Here is a 20,715-nt window from a genome sequence, read left to right as displayed (position 1 = left end):
TGTTCCTGTGCTTCATTGTTCTATGTTCTGTATATTCATTAAGCCTGCACTGCATTGTTGTATGTTTTATGTACTGCATATTCATAAACTGTTTTGGTCTCACGCCCACCCTCTTCTCCTCCCCAACCATGAACCATCTTCTCTATACCATTTAATAATTAAATAATTTAGCTTTGAAAACCCCTGTGAGGGAAGTAGAGTTGGTGGGAAGAGGAGGAGCTACTACAGCCTGCGAGGAGGAGGTGGAGCTGGGAAGATGACAGATAGTTGGTGGGATTGGGGGGTGGATGTATCTGTCCAATCCTTATAATTCCACATATGAGCCGATAGCCTCTTTGCTCCGCGCAGTGGAAATGGTGGTTCAGTTTCGCTGATAACGGCCAGCCATCGCTGGACCATAGGTAAGAGCATAAGCCAAGGGCCGGTTGCTCCTGCAGATCGACCTCCGTCTCAGTTGCACATTGGCCGTGTTGTGGCAGAAACATGAAAGGGATAAGAGTTTCCACACTGAGGCGCAAGGCGAAGCTCAAAGCGAAGACTCAAACCTTCACTGACACCCAGGTGCTAAATTTCCAAAGTCCCTTTACTAACAAGAGCTGGCAGCTTTTAAACGCCCAGTTCGCAGTTCTAGATGTGTGGAATAAGTCTGGAATAAGTTTGGATCAGGATTTTTTTTCGAAAAAGTTTAACATTCCAGTGTTGACCAGTACTCTGTTAATAATTAACATTTGATTTGGCAACAGATTATCGCTTATTTTCGTTGGCTATTTCTGTGTCCTGTTATTTTGTACCTACAGTCCCTTTCTGAGTCTGCAATGACCTATAGTGTTAAATAATAAATTACATTGTTAGAAGCAACTCTGAATTTACTTTTTGAGCAAATTGATTTTGTGGCGATTTTTAAATTGTGGATTTTTTTAACAAAAAAAAACTAAAGGGAAGGAGTGAAGTAAGGTAGCCAATGGGATTTCGGTTCTTCCCTTTCAAATTTTTAACCCCAGACGATTTTCTTGTCCTTCACCTGCCCCTCTGACTAGGTGTCAGATGTTTTTATTAACCCTCCAGTGCCTGTCAGTAAATGGGGATGCGAAAATGTGGTTTCTATTGGGTAAGAGTTTATGAAGTGAGGAGAATAGACAGAATTAAGATATAGGAAACTGAATAGTTAGGTCTGAGGGGCTGAGTGACCTTTCCCTTTATTTTTGTGCATTGTCTTTGCATAAAATCCAAGACAATGAGTATTGGCCAATAGTTTAACAGGGCAGAACAGGAGAACCAAGTCTGAGGCCAAATTCATAGACATTCAACAATTACTTTAGGACAACCCCCTGTTTGGACATGTTATGAGACACCTTTGACAGGGAATCCAGGTTTCCTGATTCACAGATACGGAATTTCGCACTCTACCCCAACAGCCCTTTCATGAAAATATATTAATACTAACCAGCAGTTGGAATACAATCAGAATCAAAATCTCCTCTCTTTTTCAGTTCAACAGCTATCCTTTGACATTGAGATCAATTAATTAAGTCCAGCTTGTAATGGACACAAGGATGTGAGCAATCTGTGGATCTGAGTATCGTGTCACATAGTCCATTTACCCACTAAAAGGAACCAGAAGGTCCATGTAAGACCATAACACGTAAGGGCAGAAGCAAGCCATTCAGACCATTGAGTCTGCTCTACCATTCAGTGGCATCATGGCTGATCCGGTAATGCTCAAACTCGACTTTCCTGCCTTTTCCTCCATAACCCTGATTCCTTATTTATTTAAAAATCTGTTTATCTCAACTTTGAAATGTACTTAATGATCTAGCCCCCTCTACACCTCCCTGTGATAAGAAAAATTACATAAATTCACTATCTTCTGTGAGAATAAATTTCTTTCCATCTGTTCTAAAAGTGCAATCCTCATTCTGAAATTATGCTTTCTGGTCCTAGATTCTCCCACAAGGAGAACAACCTTTCCATATCTACCCTGTCAAGATCCCTAAGAATCTTCTATGTTTTATTTAAGATTGCATTTCATTTTCCTAAATTCCAAAGAGTACAGGCCTAACCTACTCAACCTCTCCTCCTAAGATTGCCCCTCCAAATGCAGGATCAACCTCGCCAACCTTCTCTGGAATGCCTACAATGCCATTATACATTTCTTTCGATAGTAGGCTCAAATTTGCTCACAGTATTTCAAGTCTGGTCTGACAAGTGCCTTATGTAGTTTTAACAAGGCTTCCCTATTTTGTTATACCTCTTTTCCTTCAAAATAAAGCCCAACATTCAATTTGCCATCCCTATTACCTGCATGTATACTAGCTTTTAGTAATTTATGCACAAGGACTCCCAAATCGCTCTCTGCTTCTCTACTTTAATAATATTTAGTTCCTGTATTCTGGCCAAAGTGTACAATTTCACACTTTCCCATATTATATACCATTTGTTTTTGTGTCATCCTCAAACTTGCTTCAAAGTCATTAATATATAATGTAAATAATTGTGACCCTAGCACTGATCCCTCTACATTCCACTCAGTCCAGAGAACTTATCAGTTCTAGTTCCATTAGTTTCCCTAACATTTTTTCTTGTGACAATTATTGTATTTATTCCTATTACATATATTTAAAACTACATACCTACCGAATCTCAAGGATCCTGAAACTTGACACAACAGTGTTAGTCAGATTTTTATGGCCGAACAATATAGAAGTGAAACAATTTCTTTTCAGTGGAACAACAATAGTAAAATAAAGAGATTACTCATGTATTGCTGTTACTTGAAATCTCTGCTGCCTTTGACACTTTGAGCCTTTCATTATCCTAATCTATGTTATCTTGGGGATTCACAGCTACATACTTCAGTGTAAGACCTTCAAATAAATCTTTTTGATTGGTGCTGTGGTTGTTTGTTACAAATTTATCTATTTAAATTTTATTTAAATGCATGTATTTGCTTTGTGACTACTGAACATCTTCTAAAATGCCCTGACCAGCTTAGTCCTTGTGCATAAATCACGAAAAGCTAGTATACAGAGGTAATTGGGAAGGCAAATGGAATGTTGCGCTTTATTTCAAAGGAAATGGAGGATAAGAAATAGGGAAGCCTTGTTAAAACTATACCAGGCACGAGTTGGACTAGAGTTGAAATACTGTGAACAATCTTGGGTCCATTATCAAAAGAAAGATATACTGGCATTGGAGGCAGTCCAGATCTTTGATTATGATGCTCGGTGAATAATGAGCAGTAGGCTCACAGAGTATGGTGTACAGTTACTGATCTACATTGTCTTAATTCAGTAAGTGTAATCACCTTTGGTTGTTACTGTACATATGTTTCACTGATAAATTAGTTTAACAGGATAGAGGTTACGTATTCAAGAAATTTTTTAAAATGTTCAGATTTTAATCAATTACAGCCTCTCTCTTCATATCCCTGCAGTGCCATATAAGAGAATGTTAACAACAACTTGCACTATTTCCTCCATTACAACAATGACTACAATTGAAAAGGACTTGATCTACTGTAAGATAGTTTTGGATGATACAAGATTATGAAAATGCATATTTATAAAAATGCATACTTATTACAATGTTAACAAGATTATAACTGTTCTTTGAATGTTCATAGAAGTGTGTTTAAGAAAAGTGAATAATTTCAACAGCTTTGCAAATTAAGTAGCAATATTCTAAGTGTTATTATAAATAAATTTGTTTTAATTTTCCAAATAATTCAGCTTAATTTTCATATGCCTGTTGCTCACTCTAACTTGAAGGAAATACAAATTAGATGCTTGGCTACGGAGTCAACGGTTTTCCCGGTTTGCTGCTTCTTCAGTCTTTTTTATCTAAGCTATATTTACTTGCTAATTTTCCAAGACATTTCTCTTCTAAAGCTGTATATATTCCTATTCTAAATTGTCATTTGTGATAAATCATGTAAACCTTTGTCTTCCATTGCAACAATCTGGAGACTTCCTTTAACTAAGAGTACTACAATGTGATGGTGGTGTTAGAATTCAAGAAGAGAGTTCAAATATTGCAGTAACTTGCATTTATATGTCTATGTCATAGTCAGCATTCTACATAGCAATGAAGGCGGCTCTGGTGTTCTTCACATTGCATGACTTGAAACATTATCTGCCATTGGAAGGATTTGCAGGTTGATACTCAACCTGTTTAGATGCATTACCTATTCACCTTTCGGCCTTCAAAACATTGTTGTGTTGTGAAACTCAACCTCAGTGGGTCAGAGACAGAGACACTATCCACTGTGCCATAAGACTTCTTTCGTATCATAGGAAATACAGGTATTTTGGAAAAACTGGATGAGGAATAAAGCAGCAAAAGAATATGCAGATTGGGGTAATTTAAGAGAAAGGACATAAATTCCTAATGGCTTGTTCTTTGTAATTCTTTGAATTAGATATTTTCAAATTAACATGTTACAACACACCTCTGAAGCATGCAAGACTTAAACCGAGGCCTTCAGAGGGAGGGACTGTGCCACAAAATCTCCCTGTTAAAGACTCTTCATCAGATATTTTCTCTATCAATCTATTAAGAAATGCTATAACACACATCTGAAGCAAATGGGACTTGAACCCAAGCCTCCTGTTTGTAACATCAGCAACACTATGCCACAAGGGACTTAAGTCTTTGATACCTTGCTTTACATTGCTAAGATCATTTAACTTCTTCAAGCTCACATGTAAATTACGTTGAAGTATTTTGCAAAATTAGAACAATATGTTTTATGATAACATTTCTCCTGAATTTATGATCATACTTTAACTTGCAAAGATGTTGACACCATTGTGGAGTAGCTCAACCTGACGATGAGTCCGCTGTGAAAGGGAACATTTTTAACTTTATGTGATTTATTGCACTTGCAATTATTTAATTATTATTTCTTTGTCACCTTAATGAACACTGAATGAATTCTTATCCAAGAACTCTGAAATAACAGCTGTGAGAATTGAAGGTACAAGTCAGTAATTTACATGGTATAAATAGTTAAAGTACAAATATAGTCTTAGTTGTCAATCACACCCATTTCTAATTTCCAACACCTTTTGTAACATTACAAGAAATAAAAATGATATTTGGAAATATAAGTTTTTGAAATTCACTGGGATGAGAATATGGAAATTAGAAGGTAAACAAACAGCTTGTGAAGAATTACGATCTAACCATCTCTTGTGGAATTTACTCTACAGGTTTAAGTTGTGATGCTGCAAATGGACTTATTACACTGCAGAACGGAATAACTTCTTACTGGTTCCCATTTGTTCTCTGGCAGGATGATATCACTTAGAGCAATCTCAGTGATTAATATCAGTGATTAAGATGATCACTGCATTTGGAAGATACTTCTGGCTTCATTTCAACCATCAACACATTTACAAGACCTGGAAGCCAAAGAAGCTTCATCTTCACAGTGCCTCTGTAATTAACAAAGAAATGTCCCTTCGACAGCACGGTCTGCAGATCTTTCAGGCAGCAATCAATGCTGTTTTGCCTCAAAACATGATCAAGAAGAACATTAACATAGAAGGAGACAGATTGATGATACAAAATCAGTGCTTCCCTGTCCATAAAAATGTCTACCTTGTTGGATTTGGGAAGGCAGTGTTGGGAATGGCGGCTGCTATGGAAGAGATCTTGGGAGACCATCTGCTGCAAGGCGTGATCAGTGTTCCACTTGGCATCCAAAAGATTCTTAGTGAGACAGGAAAAGAGTAAGAAACAAAAAAAAATAAAATCACCATGTGGATTATTTCTTTTCTATTCACTAGTAGTGCTCCCCTTGATCCTTCCCTAATGACCACCCTATCCGTCCCATTGACATCAAGCCAGAAGGCACAGTATCTGTTAATTTTGTGATTGCTTAAATAACTTAGTCGGTAAATTTTGTCCAGTATAAAATAGTTTTTCTGCTCACTATCTTTGCAGATTCAATTTCTGGTCTTGCTGATTTAAGTAACCTCAGCGAGGGGAGAAAATTTGGAGCTAGTTTGTCTCAGTATTCCTGTGAAAACTGAACTGGTTTTCAACACTCACTGTCCACACTCCAATTATAAAAAAACTGAGACTTTGACATGGTACTGAGGATGCCCAATAAGCATTGAACCTTACTACAACTGGTTACCATCTTCAAGACAGGAATTGGATCTTATTGAAACTTCTAAGATTCTGAGGATTTGATAGGGTAGATGCTAAGAGGATATTTCCCCTTGTGGTCTAATCTACTTCTGCACTACCCCTCCAACTTACTTTTGTGTCTTATCCTATACCTGATTCCAGTGCAATCAATGAATAAAGGCGCTACAAATAAACCATCATTGCACAGATAAATTGAAAGTCAAGGCTCTAGACATTCGATGTAGCCTGCCTTCACTCCAAATTTAAGCTCCAATTTATGCTGTAACTAAAATAATAATGCAAAGTGAAATCTCTTAATACCAACACTTTGTTGTCGTTTAAATCTGCAGTAAAATGTTGGAAACTGCAAACATTAACATATTCATTTCTAGCATATTAGTATGACAGTTGTGTTACTGAACTAGCACTCTGGAAACCTGGGCTATTGATCTGGAGAAATGAGTTCAAGTCCATCATAGCTGCTGGAGAATTTAAACTAAATTATTTACATTATGATCTGCAATAAAAAGCTGTAATGGGTACTGTAAGACAACCTGATTGTCATAAAAACCCATCTGGTTCATTGACATCCTTTACGGAGGAAATCAGCCATCCTTATCCAGTCTGGACCCAGGAAATTAGTTGATGAGAAGCAATTCAAAAATTGAATTGCATTTCAAATTATACATTTGGAAATGTAAATGAATAGAAAGGGTGGAGTTGGTCAATGTAATTCACATCAACCATACTGCATAACTGCTTCATCCTTGATGATTCCATTGGGACATGTTTTTAATGTAATTGACTGTTAGGTGCCTCAAAATTCAAGCACATTATTCAGTTTGGCACATCACCAACAGCATTCCCATTATAATGTGTTGTTGTGGGTGGCCAAAATTCTTTCCTGTGCAGTGTTCTGTTCCAATCTTTTTGTACACCATTTTGTGTACATTAATTAACATGGAACAAGGTCACAAGAACATTGTTCACCACCACCACCTTCTTGAGGAAATCGGGGATGGGCAATGTGTTGACCTGACCAGCAATGCTCAAATTTCCAAGAATGAATAAAAACACTACACGAGAATTGTTTGTGCAGTTAAAGTCTTGTAGCGATGCAGGTGCAAAATTTACAGGATTGGTCTCCCACTGTGCACAGCATAAAACAGACCTTAGAATTGTTAGAACACAGAAAAAGGCATTCAACCCCTCATTCATGCTAGCTATCATAAGGAAAAAATTCATGTACTGCTATACCCTCCCATCCTTCTCAAATCCCTGCACATTCGTCCACTTGAGATATTTAACATAATTAAGAATAACAGCATGAGGTTTCCCCAGTAGCTAAGTGAATACCTCAATTTGCAGACCTTTCATTTTGTTTTTATTCCCTTGTATGGTATGGGCATCGCTAGATGGCGACCATTCCATTGCCCATGAGAAGGTGATGACAAGCTACCTTTTTGAACCATTGCAGTCTGCATGCTGCTGGTGCATCCACAATGCCATTAGGGAGGGAATTCCAGGAATGGGTTTGATTATCTCAACAATACCACTGATAGAGATAGTACAATCAATCAGTCTCGGTGTACGTGGGTTCAATCCGACATATATTAACTAGGATCGCATCAAGTTGCCTTTGGTGTTGAGTGGAACTGTTGTTGAAGTAAATATGTTTGGATTTTTTTTATTCACTCATGGGAATTGGATTTCGCTGGCTGGCCAGCATTTATTGCCTGACCCTGATTGCCCTTGAAATTAAGATTAAGTGAACTTAATCATAGTCGTGATACCCTCCATGGTTTAATAAGCACTATGAAAGTTGTGCATTATTCACACACTATTCAAAATGTGTACCTAGACAAAGTACTTGTGGTCAATGAATTGTATTCAAGAGAAATCAAAACCTCCAGGAAAGGAAGAAATTTTTATTGCATTATGCTTTGCAAACGTCTATGAAGTAGTGCAGTTCATCGACATATTCCATGTTGTCACGCACTGTTTAATTACTTCACTCTGGGTAATTCCACAGGGACATGCTTTTGAAACCTCAGACAAAAATACAAGCAATGGAAGGAGCCAAACATAACCTCCCTGATGAGAATTCTTTAAAGGCAGCCAACAGTATTCATCATTTAGTGGAAGGACTTACTGCAGATGACCTGCTATTTGTGCTTATCTCAGGTACATAAATTCTCTTTTTCATTGTCACAGCAAATTGACTACAGAGATTAATCCACCAGCTACAGTTTAGCACAGATCAATATCCAACAGTTCTACAGCAGGCTGACTGCAATGCAGTACCATCTATAGAACTGGTGCTAAATCCGATCGCTGTTTATAATAAAATGAAGTACTGGGGGGGGGAGGGGGGGGGGGAGGGAGGAAAGGATGAGAGAGAGAAAGTAAGTGAAAAACAGGAGATATAAATGAATAAGGGAATGATAGGACTAATCAGATGAAATGAAACTGAGACAAGAAAAGTAAAAGATGAAACAAGATGAGGTTTAAATGGGAAAAGTGACTCATTTCCACCAGCAGCTCTGGTCCAAACAAGAGTTGTATCTGAAAGAGTTGAACCCAGTGTTGAGTCATGGAAATTTTGAAGTGCTGAATCGAAAAATGAGTTGGTGCTGTTTGAGCAGTTGATAGTTTTTAAGACTTGATAATGCATTCGACACTTTCTTGCCCTCCCTGCAGCCAAATTTCTCTGTATTGTGGATAATATTCTAACTGTACTTTCTGAAGACATTGTCACCTACACTGACATTCAGCACTGAGTACCAGTCTTTGGGGTCCACATTCCTAAACGAATCTTCTGAACTCTGTAGCCACAGGGTAGTCATAGAAACATAGGTGCAGTAGTAGGCTCCTTCTAGCCTGCACCACCGTTCAATATGATCATGGCTGATCATGCAATCTCAGTATCCCACTCCCATTTTCTCTCCATACCCCTTGATCCTTTAGCCACAAAAGCCATGCCCAGCTCCCTCTTGAATATATCTAATGAACTGGCCCCAACATCATTCCACAGGTTCTCAACTGAGTGAAGAAATTCTTCGCATCTCAGTCCTGCATGGCGTACTATTTCTTCTTCGACTCTGATGCCTAGTTCCGGTCTTCCCTAACATCAGGAACATTCTTCCAGCATCAAACCTGTCCAGTGCCATCAGAATTTTATGTGTTTCTGAGGTCCCTCTTCATTTTTCTAAACTCCAGTGATTACAAGCCCAATCAATCCAGTCTTTCCTCATACATCAATCCTGCCATCCCAGGAATAAGTATGGTGAACCTTAGTGAAACATGCTGTCCACAAAGTTCTCATTCTTAGGGCTTGACAGAGCAGATACTGAATTGTTGTTTCCCCCTTAATAGCCTTGGGATAATAAGCTGGCCACTTTAGATTGAGACAAGGAGAAATGCACTCGAGGTTCATGAATCATTGGAGTTATCTAGTACAGATGGCTGTAAATGCTCAGTCACTGAGTATATTCAAGACATGACTGATAAGAGTTTTGGACACCAGCATGTAGGAATAGGGTAAGAAAGTGTATTGATGTGGAGCATCTGTCTTAATCTTTTTAAATAGAAAAGCAAATTTCAGTGCGCCTTAAGGGTTTTTTTTCTCTTTCACGTGCACGCTGATAATACTACATGCCTTTAAATAACATTGGAGCAATTGGATATATAGGCTGCATGTGTATAGGGATGGCCCAGCCATTCTGCTATGTTGACTTCCACTTATTTAGCCTTGTTTGTTTTGCTTAACTGCTTAGTTAACATGAGAAACATGAACCAGTTAAATAAATAAACTAGTTAAACAGTAACCTCAAAATACTTAACTAAATACCAATCTATTATTCCTTGGGTTAAAAAAAAAGGAGCATTGCAGTTGTATTCTGATTTCAAATTTTTGCTAACAGATGTCCAGAATTTGTAGTATTTTGCTTCTATTTGTAGCTACCTGTGGATAAGTATCTGAAATACTTGACACTCAATGTAATTTCCTTTCTGTTCTCCAAGGATAATGGTTTCAGTTCACTCTGTCCCATAGATGTTTGTAAAATTGCAGGCACAAAGCTATATGAGGAGGTATAGAACAAGGATAGGCTATTCAGCTTATCAAACCTTTCCAACCAGAATTTGCATTTAATGAATCTCAACATAAACGCTCATTCAAATATGTGATGATCCTCCACTGGAATATAATTTCCATCCTCTACCTGCAGTAAAAAGGGAAAATCAAACATTGTTCAATATCTTAAATCATAATTCCATTTTTAACAAGTTTCAATCTTTTCAACTGCTCCAGTTGGCCACAATTTAACTTCCTTCTGTACAAGTTCACATGCCCACTAGTTTCAGAGAGGATTTTCTTTTTCCAATTCTAACATAGCCTGAGTGAACTCTATTCTTAAACTTGCATTATGCCACGCAATGGTAGTGTGCTGGAGACATGGTATGGTCATGACCATAACAACTTTTTAAAACTGCTTTTTAGGTGGAGGGTCAGCTTTATTGCCAGCTCCAATCCCCCCTGTCACTTTAGAGGAGAAGCAATACCTGACCAAACAACTTGCTGCTAAGGGGGCAACAATTCAGGAGCTCAATACAGTCCGCAAGATGCTGTCGTTGTTGAAGGGTGGAGGTTTGGCAAGGGCTGCCTATCCTGCACAGGTTTGTAACCTTTCTGTTTCGTGACTGAAAGTGTTGATTATGAAACTTTGAATGGGATTATGATCAATATTTAGCCTTAATCTCTAATAGGGGTAGTCAATATATCAGCTGTGTGCCAGATTACAAGTTCAAGTCCCACCAGTGTACAGAGCACAAAATCTAGAAAGACACTCCAATGCAATTCAGAGCAAGAGCCATACTGTCCGTGAGAAATGGATGCAAAAAAATCCCTATAAGATGAAGAGTTTCCCAATGGCTTAAGCAATATTTATCACCACTTCAATGATTATTCAGTTATTATCATGATGCTATTTGTGCAACTAACTTCGATTTTTCCTACATTATATCTATCACATTACGTGAAGTGATTGAGATGTTGTGAGGTTATAGAGTAATAGAGATGTACGGAACGGAAGCAGACCCTTCAGTTCAACTTGTCCATGCTGACAAGATATCCCATATTTATTTATTTATCTATCCATCCTATCAATGCCCTTCATGATTTTATAAACCTCTATGAGGTCATCCATCAGCCTCTGACACTCCAGGGAAAACAGCCCCAGCCTATTCAACGTCTCCCTATAGCTCAAAACCTCCAACCCTGGCAACATACTTGTAAATCTTTTCTGAACCCTTTCAAGTTTCACAACATCCTTCTGATAGGAAGGAGACCAGAATTGCATGCAATATTCCAAAAGTGGCCAAACCAATGTCCTGTACAGCCGCAACATGACCTCCCGACTCCTGTACTCAATACTCTGACCAATAAAGGAAAGCATACCAAGCGCCTTCTTCACTATCCCATCTAACTGTGACTCCACTTTCAAGGAGCTATGAACCTGCACTCCAAGGTCTCTTTGTCCAGCAACACTCCCGCATACTTTGCCATTAAGCTAATATTTGCTTTCCCAAAATGCAGCACCTCTCATTTATCTAAATTAAACTCCATCTGCCACTCCTCAGCTCATCTGTTCAAGATCCCATTGTAATCTATCGTAACCTTCTTTGCTGTCGACGACACCTCCAATTTTGATGTCACCTGCAAACTTACTAACTGTACCTCTTACGCTCACATCCAAATCATTTATATAAATGACAAAAAGTAGTGGACAAAGCACCAATCCTTGTGGCACTCCACTAGTCACAGGCTTCCAGTCTGAAAAACAACCCTCCACCACCATCCTGTGTCTTCCACCTCCGAGCCAGTTCTGTATCCAAATGGCTTTTTTTCCCTGCATTCCAAGAGATCTAACCTTACTCCCATGTGGAACCTTGTTAATTGCCTTACTGAAGTCCATATAAAAGAGGTGAATTAAATGTAATTTCTTAGTATGTAACAAAGAGGAAAATTCCAATTTTCTGTCTCACCCACCCAGCCAGTGACCCCTGCTGGTGATACTTATTCATGCTGTCAAAGTCAGAAGTTACACAGTGCCAGGTTATAGTCCAATCGGTTGATTTAAAATGACAAGCTTTTGAAGCCTGGTCCCTTTGTCAGGTGAAGTGGTGATGGTGGAGAGGTGATCCCTGAGCTTATACTTCTTTTGTACTTCCCAGCTAAAAAAATAATGATTTTTGATTACTGCTCACAAATCCTCATTTCTATGAGCACCTTACCCTGTCTCACTGAATATATCCTCACTCACATTTTCCATTAAAGGACTACATTTTTGGATATTCTAATACTGAGCAATGAATTCTTGTAATAAAAGCTTCCTGCTTTCTAGCCTGATTCTTTACCTTCATTTGGTTCCACCATGTTAACTAAGTTATCCAGAAATTTTACATTCTTTAAAAACTATATACCCCACTATTTCTTTGATGTCCAAGTGACAATCAGAATTCATGGAACCGTTCCCATATGTAAGGTGCCTGAGTTATCATTCAAGGCCCTTAATTCAATTTCCTTCACATCCAGGGGTCAAAACTGGGCACAATAACTCAAGTGCAGAAATCTGAAACATGTGTCATCTTAATCTCTTAAAGTTAAAGGTACTAACTATAAAATCTGAAACTTTCCTTCCGTACAGGCATCTTCTCCTGCTTTGAAATTGGTGGAGTCTAGAAACTGAGAAGTTTTTAGTTTATTTTCTATTGCTGACCCCCACTCTTTTCAGTTAGGTACCTAATTGTGGTCAGGTATGATTCACAGTGCTGACTGCCTTAAGTTCCTGAACCAGGTAGCTATTATCTTTGGATGAACCTGAACAATTCATTGCAGCAGAGAAACCACTCTTAAAATTTTGTCAGTCATAGAGATGTACTTGCAGTAAAGAGCAGGAATTAAAAACTTGTTTACTCCTTTTTAGTTTGACCTATGCTGAGCTCACTTGTAGCCCTTCCATCTCTTTTCCTACACCACATAATTTAGGAATTAAAATTGGAATGTATGACACAGTACTATACCATGTAGAGTGTTCACCCATTTTGCTTATGGACGTCTCTGTTGATGGATTACAAAATGATTTAATGACAAGTTTAGTAAGCAAACAGTATTTATATATACACACACTTGGTGACTGTTAATTCAATATAAAGGTCAGAACATTACTGCATATAATCAGAAATACAAGGTAAAGTGTCCATGCAATAGTCCCTTTTGATCAGAAATTGTATTAATAATTGAGTTCATCTTTGGAGTTATAATTCTAAACACATTTCAATTAAATGTATTGTAATTAGATTTGACTGGACAAGAAATTGAAATATACAGAAATATAAAACATGACTCTTTATTTGGCAGGTGGTGAGTCTCATCATGTCTGATGTTATAGGTGACAATTTGGAGTATGTGGCCAGTGGCCCAACTGTACCTACCTTACACAGCAAGGACGACTGTCATAAGATACTGTTAAAATATAACTTGTTATCATCCATGCCAGAATCTGTAAAAGAAGTTCTGTCTCAGTCCAGCATGAAAATGGACAAAGAGGAGACCCAAACATTTGCTCATGTTTGTAATTTTATTGTGGGATCAAATACAATTGCCTTAGAGAAAGCAAAATGCAAATCAGAAAGCTTGGGTTATAATACTTCTGTCCTATCTAGTGTAGTCAGTGGAGATGTCAAGACTGTGGCTAAATTGTACAGTCTTTTGATTAGATATGTGTGTTCAGTTCTGGCAGCTGCCAGTTCAAAATATGTACATGTAAGCAAAATGAAAGATGAGATCCTGCAGATGGTCGTAAACATGGAGCTTCCTGATTTCCAACTAGATGGCTGTTTGGAACTGTTGGAGGAGACACAGCATTCCAAGAAACCAATATGCCTTTTGGCAGGGGGGGAAACTACAGTTCGACTCCAGGGTAAAGGTAAAGGAGGTCGAAATCAAGAGCTGGCCTTACATCTAGCCTTGGAACTTCACCATGCAAAATCAAAGATTCCACAAGATCTACTTACAAAGTATGAAGTTATTTTTCTTAGTGGCGGGACTGACGGACAAGATGGGCCCACTGAAGCAGCTGGTGCATTCGCTTACAGTGACCTGGTTGACAAGGCCTTTGCTGAAGGGCTGAACGCAGAGGACTTTTTAAACAACAACGACTCCTTTACCTTCTTTAACAAGTTTAATAATGGAGTGGACCTTATTGTGACAGGGCTGACAAACACTAACGTCATGGATATGCAAGCAATTATTATTCAACCCAATGAAATTTAAGTCTAATATTAGCCTTTCATGAACAAAGAGAGGTGAAGAAGAATTTAATTTCTTTATAAAGGGACATAATATTGTGCTCACATAGTATTGTATCATCAGTATAGGGGACAGGGATGCATGTATAATTTTAATGTGTTGAACACTGGCATTACAAGTTAAAGCAAACAATGTTGGATCATATGTGCCACAAGCCGGCAGCGTTTTGACAGCCATTATCGCTGACCTTACAAACAAAGCTATTTAAATAAAAATGTAAATATTCAAGCATTTCTCAAATGAGTGCACTAAGAGGTAGTCAACATTTTGCAATATTTGTAATTTTTTAAAGATTTTTAGGGGTTTGTAAGTTACTCCCAGTAATCCAAAACAAAATTGAAGTGGAATTTATATCCACAATCAGCAGAAAAAGCAGATTACTGGGAATTGTTTTTGATGTATGGTATTAGGGAAGACCCTTCAATACCTATTTGCAACATCATGTTGAGTACATTTAGATAGATCAGAAAGGACTCAAACTCAATCTCTTGTTTTAAGACCATAAGATATAGGAGCAGAATTAGGCCAATTATTAGGCCAGAAATAACCATTGAGTCCTTCGGTCATGGCTAATATGTTTCTTTACTTCATTTTCCTGCTTTCTCCCCTTAACCTTTATTAATCAGTAACATATCTATCTTTGTCTTAATGCCTCCATAGCCTTCTGCAGCAAAAAATGTTCCACAGATTAACCACCCTCTGATGAAATTCATTCTCATTTCAGTTCTGAAGGGTCGTCTCTTCACTCTGAGGCTGTGCCCTCGGGTCCGAGTCTCTTCTACTAGTGGAAGTATCTTCTCCATGTCGACTATATCCAGGTTTCTAGTATTCTATACATTTCAATGAGATTCCCCTCTCTTTCTCTAAATTCCACTGATTACACACCCAGAGTCCTCAACCACTCTTCATATGATGAGCCCTTCATACCCAGGATCATTCTTGTGAACCTCCTCTGAACCCCCTCCAAAGCCAGCACATCCTTCCTTAAGTGTGGGGCACAAAACTGCTCACAATATTCCCAATTTGGTCTGACCTGAGCCTTCTACAGCCTCAGCAGTAAGCCTTATTCTTGTATTCTAGCCCTCTTGAAATGAATGCTAATATTGCATTTGACTTCCTAACTGCCAACTGAAGCTGCAGGTTAATCTGAAGACAATCCTCAACGAGGGACTCCCAAGTCACATTGCATTTCAGATTTCCAAAGCTTTCCCCATTTCGAAAATTGTCTACATCTCTCCTACCAAAATGTATAGCTACCTCACACTTTCCCACAGTGTATTCATCTACCACTTCTTTTCCCACACTCCTAGCCTGTTCAAGTCCTTTTGCAGTCTCCCTGCCTCCTCAACACTACCCATCTTTCACCTATCTTTGTGTTACTTGCAAACTTAACAACAATGCCCTCTGTTCCTTTGACCAGATCATTAATGTTGTATAGTTAATTAATTAGGAATTGGGATTAGCACCCTTAAATTGACTTCCCACTCTTCATTGCAATCAGTGACTCTTTCTCCATGTGCATAAATCATTATGATCCTATCTGATGCTAACATTGGACAAGACATATTCCAGATGAAACCTGACTTGATGGATCAAAAATTTTATTTCTGTAATTTACCTGGTAGTCAGTCATTGTTACCTGGTAGTCAGTCATTGAACATATACACATGAGGTTGTCAATGTTCTTTTAATAAAAGAACCTAAGCTTATTTTACCAAAGAAAGTAAAACAAAAAACAAACGGATATTATATGGACACAATTGGAAACAGAAAATAGGTACAGTGGACCATTCAGCCCTTTATGCCTGGCCCACTATTTAATATGATCTTTGGCTAAACAACCAACTCAGTATCTTGTTCCTGCTTTCTCCCTATATCCTTTAGCCACAAGAAAAAAATTTGTATCATTATTGAAAGCATAATAGAAATAGATTATGAACAGCAAAAGGAAGAGCCACCACTTTTCAAAGCAATAACCATGATAAGTACTCAAGTTCAGTGAAGTATCATTCCTATTCAGACTTGAAATTTTCTTACTCAGGTAACAAGATCACAAACCTCTCCTTTCAAGGACTTTCTACAAATACACCAGATTTGGTTTCCTCCACTGCTGCCACCCTCTAAAACACACAGCCACTTATGCCCAATCACTGCTTTTTTCTCACTAATTTTTTGAAGAAATAAACTCAAGGATTTGACTTACTTTTAAGTTGCAAGAAAGCACATCTGCTGATAGGGGTCTTCCAAACTGCAACCTGCTTCTTAGCCCCAGCCAACTCTTTCTGTAATTCACAAAAACTCAAGTCAACAATAAACATCAGTTCTCTAACCGAGTAGCTTGTTGAGTCATTTGACATATTTCTTGGAAAGGCTGCCTTTCGTTGTCTGTTCAAAAAACCTTCTGACCATTAAAAAAAAATCTTCACAGCACTAAATAAACAAAATCCCATTTTCCTCACCAGTATCCAAGTTCCCAAATAGTAGATAGAACACAGAGATAGCAAAAGAAATCATGGGACAAAAACAGAAATTGCTGACTTCAGAGTTATATCAGAAATTATACATTCAGCTGTGGTCCTTTGAACCTAGCCTTATACGATTTTTAGACAAAGTGAAAAGACTTGAACTTCACAAGCACCACAACACTCACATCAGAACACACTGAAATTTCATGGTGTATTCTATTGGCATGTGACTTCTGTTTTCACTTCCAAGTTTAAAAACAGCAAAGCCTTCCAGTAAATAAATACCAACTAATTCATCTGCAATAATCTGCCATTTTCAACCAAAGGAGATTTGTGAAGGAAAAGTATTTTTGCATCAAGTTAAACATATTTTCCCATTTTAATTAAAAACTACAGAAGTAAAGCTTTCTCCACAGGAAGGGGCAGAAGGATGACTTGACCGAAGTTAACAATTTGGGCAGCACAGTGACTCAGTGGTTAGCCCTGCTGTCAGGGATCTGGGTTCGATTGGGTGACTGTCTGTGTGGATTTTGCACCCGGTCCTCCAGTTTCTTCCCACAGTCCAAAGATGTACAAGTTAGGTGGATTAGCCATGCTAAATTGCTATGAAGTGTCCAGAGATGTGCAAGTTCAGCTATGGTTTACCATGGTTAATGTGGAATTACAGGGATATGGTGGAGGGCTGGGCCAAGGTGAGATGTTTTTTTGAAGGGGCAGTGCAAACTTGAGGGGCCAAATAGCCTCTTTTCATGCTATAGGGATTCTATGCTTCTATGATAAGAGTCCGATGTGTAACACCGTTTCCACTAATAAATTAGGGTAGTTTTTGGGAATGTGAGCAGTTCCCCCCTCAACATTTTAGCTGGGGTAGGGAGGGGACAGAAAGGACCACCAGTACTCCACAAAACCCAGCTCTCTGCATTTTCCATTATTCAGCTATTAACATTGCTCCTACTCAAAAACCTATATCCTACTGCTTACTGACAGAAAATGTGTTAAAAACTGCCATTGGGGGCTTCGACACATGTTTAAAGGACAAGAACACCTTTCCTTTTGTAAGATTACATTATTGAAATCACATACAACTCATTTCCTGTGTAATTGAAACTGTGTAAATAGATTTGTTACATAAGCATAAAATCACAACAGTAAATATTGCTATTATGTAGAATGTGGACATGGCTAGCTGGGCCAGCAATTTTGCCCATCTTGGATTGCCAGCCCACCCCAGCTGAAAATCAAAGATGGGGGAAGTCTGCTGTTGTAATTTAACGGTGGGAGGAAGTGCTGCTTTACAAAGCTCCCAGACAAATTGTTTCTCTGGCAGCTCTGTAGGCCGAGCAGTGCCTACTGAGAGTGGTGGCTACTGCTGGGGCTACAGAAACTGCCGCCACAACAGGAGCCCAGCAAAGTCCAAAGATTGGGTAGTGGGTTCAAGAGGCTGGAGGGAGGGTTAAAGATGAAGGAATGACCAATGTGGATTGTACAATATAGCTGTTGGATTTTACGTGAAGTAAAATGTTCCTTTTTTTAAATTAGCGAATTTAAAGCATTATAAAATAATAAGTATTAATGTAAATTAATCAATACTTACTCAAATTAGCAGTCGAGTAATTGTTAGTAATGATGTTCCACTTGTACAGATTGGTAATTCCCACATAACATACATAGGTAACAGTACATGGCTCAGAGTCCCATGAGGTTGACTGTTGATCATAAAAAGTACAGAAGTACTCATGTTTACAATGATACAACCCCCACTTTCTTTTGAAGCTAAGTTTTAAGAAATCCCCAACTCTTTGAAATGTGAATTAAATCGATGTGAAAATGGAGTTCACAAAAAATGCACAGAACATAGGTGCCGTGTTAAAGCATGCATTAATAATTTAGATTGCGTAAACAATGTGCAGGTGTGAAAAAAAATACAGAGATTGCAAAATGTGGCAAAACTATTTTGTGTCCTTAATTGTGACGATTTCTTGTAATGTAAAAAATGAAGGCGTTAATGCAAATTACTGATTGTTGAAGATCAAAATTTGTGGGCAGCTTATGCAGACATTAGGTGGATTTTACATAGATTCCTTTGCCTAACAAGAATCTAAGTTTATTGGAGTAGATAGAAATGTTGAGTTCAAAACACAATCAGATCAGCCATGATTTATTGAATGAGAAATAAGCCACCGAAAAGCCTACGTCTGCATCTAATTCACAGGTTCACTTGTATTTTGACATCAAAGGCAACAACAAAAAATGGCTCATGAGTTTGACACTGTTAGTTATTCTTAAACATTAGTGAAAACAGATCAGTGTAAGAATCTACTTAAAGTCTTTGTCATTAATTGTGTTTGGGTGAATTCCAAGTATAATAAATATATATTGTAAAGGCTGTATTCAAAGGGAAATTTCCTTCCCAAATAGGTCTTTTTAAATTTCATTAACAGAGCTAACCATTTGGAAAAGTTATTCAGATTTTTACATCACCGAACCAAATTTCTAAACATCCTTCTGCTGAGTACAGCAGCAATTAAACGATTTTCATCTTACTTACTAACAATTGTTAGTTAGCCAGTGATATTTATCTTCAGTAGACACAACACAAGATAATTGTTCTTCCTTTTTGGTTTGGGAGTACAGCCAAAAAGAGAATAAAAAACTATAGAGCAGCTGTCAATTTATAATTGTCACCCAAACTGAGACAAGATTACAGCCTTGAAATACCATCTGCTATAAAATTGTGATGAGTTTTAAGTCTTCCTTTTGGCAAAGGCAATTCTTGGTGCACACTCAAGAGTATTGTGTCAGGATGTGATGACAGCCATGCTATAATTAAAATAGCCATATAACCTTCTATTAGTCTACTCAATTCCTGCCATGTTGCAATGGAAAATAATCCACATGTAGTGTAATCTTACCAGAATTTTTAAGACAAAGGTTCCTGATGGACCTTTATTTCTTGGCCACTTGCACATTCAAAACATTGTTTGCTGAGACCTCGAGTGACAAATATACAGATATTAACCCAGAAATAGCTTGATATACATAAAAGTTAACTAATTTTGCACAAGTTGTGTAGGATTAACATTACAGAATTCCTGTGAAAATGTTTTAATCCCATCACTACCAAACACATGAAAGGCAAAGTCACCATAGTCCTACAGGACCACAGGGCTGCTATTTCTACAGAAAGAGACAGCTGGTGGTGGTTTCACCTAAGGGTCACCATGCTTCAGACAAGGGGAGAGGCTGAGGAGAGTCCTTCATGGTAACCTCGTTAAGAGACCTTATGGGTTACAGGGAAAATACAGGAAAATATGCGTGAGGATTATCAGCTCAGTCATGGTCCTATTGAATGGCAGAAGTGGCTTGAGCCACTGAACAGCCTGCTCCTGTTCCTATTTCTTATGGTCTAATAGTAAATATGTTCAACAAAAATATTTTCTGCAACTTAACTTTGCACCTGGATTTTTCTGCTGGAAGAACTACAAGCCTGTGACCTAAATGCTTGGTAGTACAGAACTTAAGCATTGCCAAAAGGAGACCATAAGTTGAAGCTCTTTGTCTTCAGAACTAGGATACAAGAAACAGCCTTGAAAAACAGAAACACCAGTTTTTTTTTGTGACTAAATTCAGAACTCAAACCATAAGCTAAGTTTAGTAGGTTTAAACAATGACATGAAGCTATCATTGAATCATATTGAACAATCATTTGTAAGTACAGTGGCACTCATTTGCCAACATTTGCTG

The 20,715-nt window shown here is 38.1% G+C and overlaps 1 protein-coding gene across 6 annotated transcripts in view; it reads left to right on the top strand.

The window, feature by feature from the left end:
* Window positions 1-14,739, top strand: part of glyctk (glycerate kinase) — a 17,835-nt gene extending 3,096 nt beyond the window's left edge. The window contains exons 1-6 of one of the 6 annotated variants that reach the window (XM_043707685.1): window positions 7-401; window positions 3,434-3,517; window positions 5,294-5,732; window positions 8,168-8,319; window positions 10,637-10,812; window positions 13,556-14,739. In XM_043707685.1, the coding sequence (XP_043563620.1) occupies window positions 5,341-5,732; window positions 8,168-8,319; window positions 10,637-10,812; window positions 13,556-14,470 (1,635 nt within the window). In that variant the 5' untranslated portion in view covers window positions 7-401; window positions 3,434-3,517; window positions 5,294-5,340 and the 3' untranslated portion in view covers window positions 14,471-14,739. Of the gene's footprint in view, window positions 1-6; window positions 402-1,490; window positions 1,713-3,433; window positions 3,518-3,537; window positions 4,976-5,210; window positions 5,733-8,167; window positions 8,320-10,636; window positions 10,813-13,555 lie in introns of those variants that run through there. The other 5 variants (XM_043707688.1, XM_043707683.1, XM_043707684.1 and 2 more) reach the window with 5 other exon arrangements.
* The last annotated feature ends 5,976 nt before the right edge of the window (window positions 14,740-20,715 follow it).

Source organism: Chiloscyllium plagiosum, chromosome 18 (assembly GCF_004010195.1).
Source record: "Chiloscyllium plagiosum isolate BGI_BamShark_2017 chromosome 18, ASM401019v2, whole genome shotgun sequence".
NCBI lineage: Eukaryota > Metazoa > Chordata > Chondrichthyes > Orectolobiformes > Hemiscylliidae > Chiloscyllium > Chiloscyllium plagiosum.
This window is presented reverse-complemented; position numbering and strand designations above follow the sequence as displayed.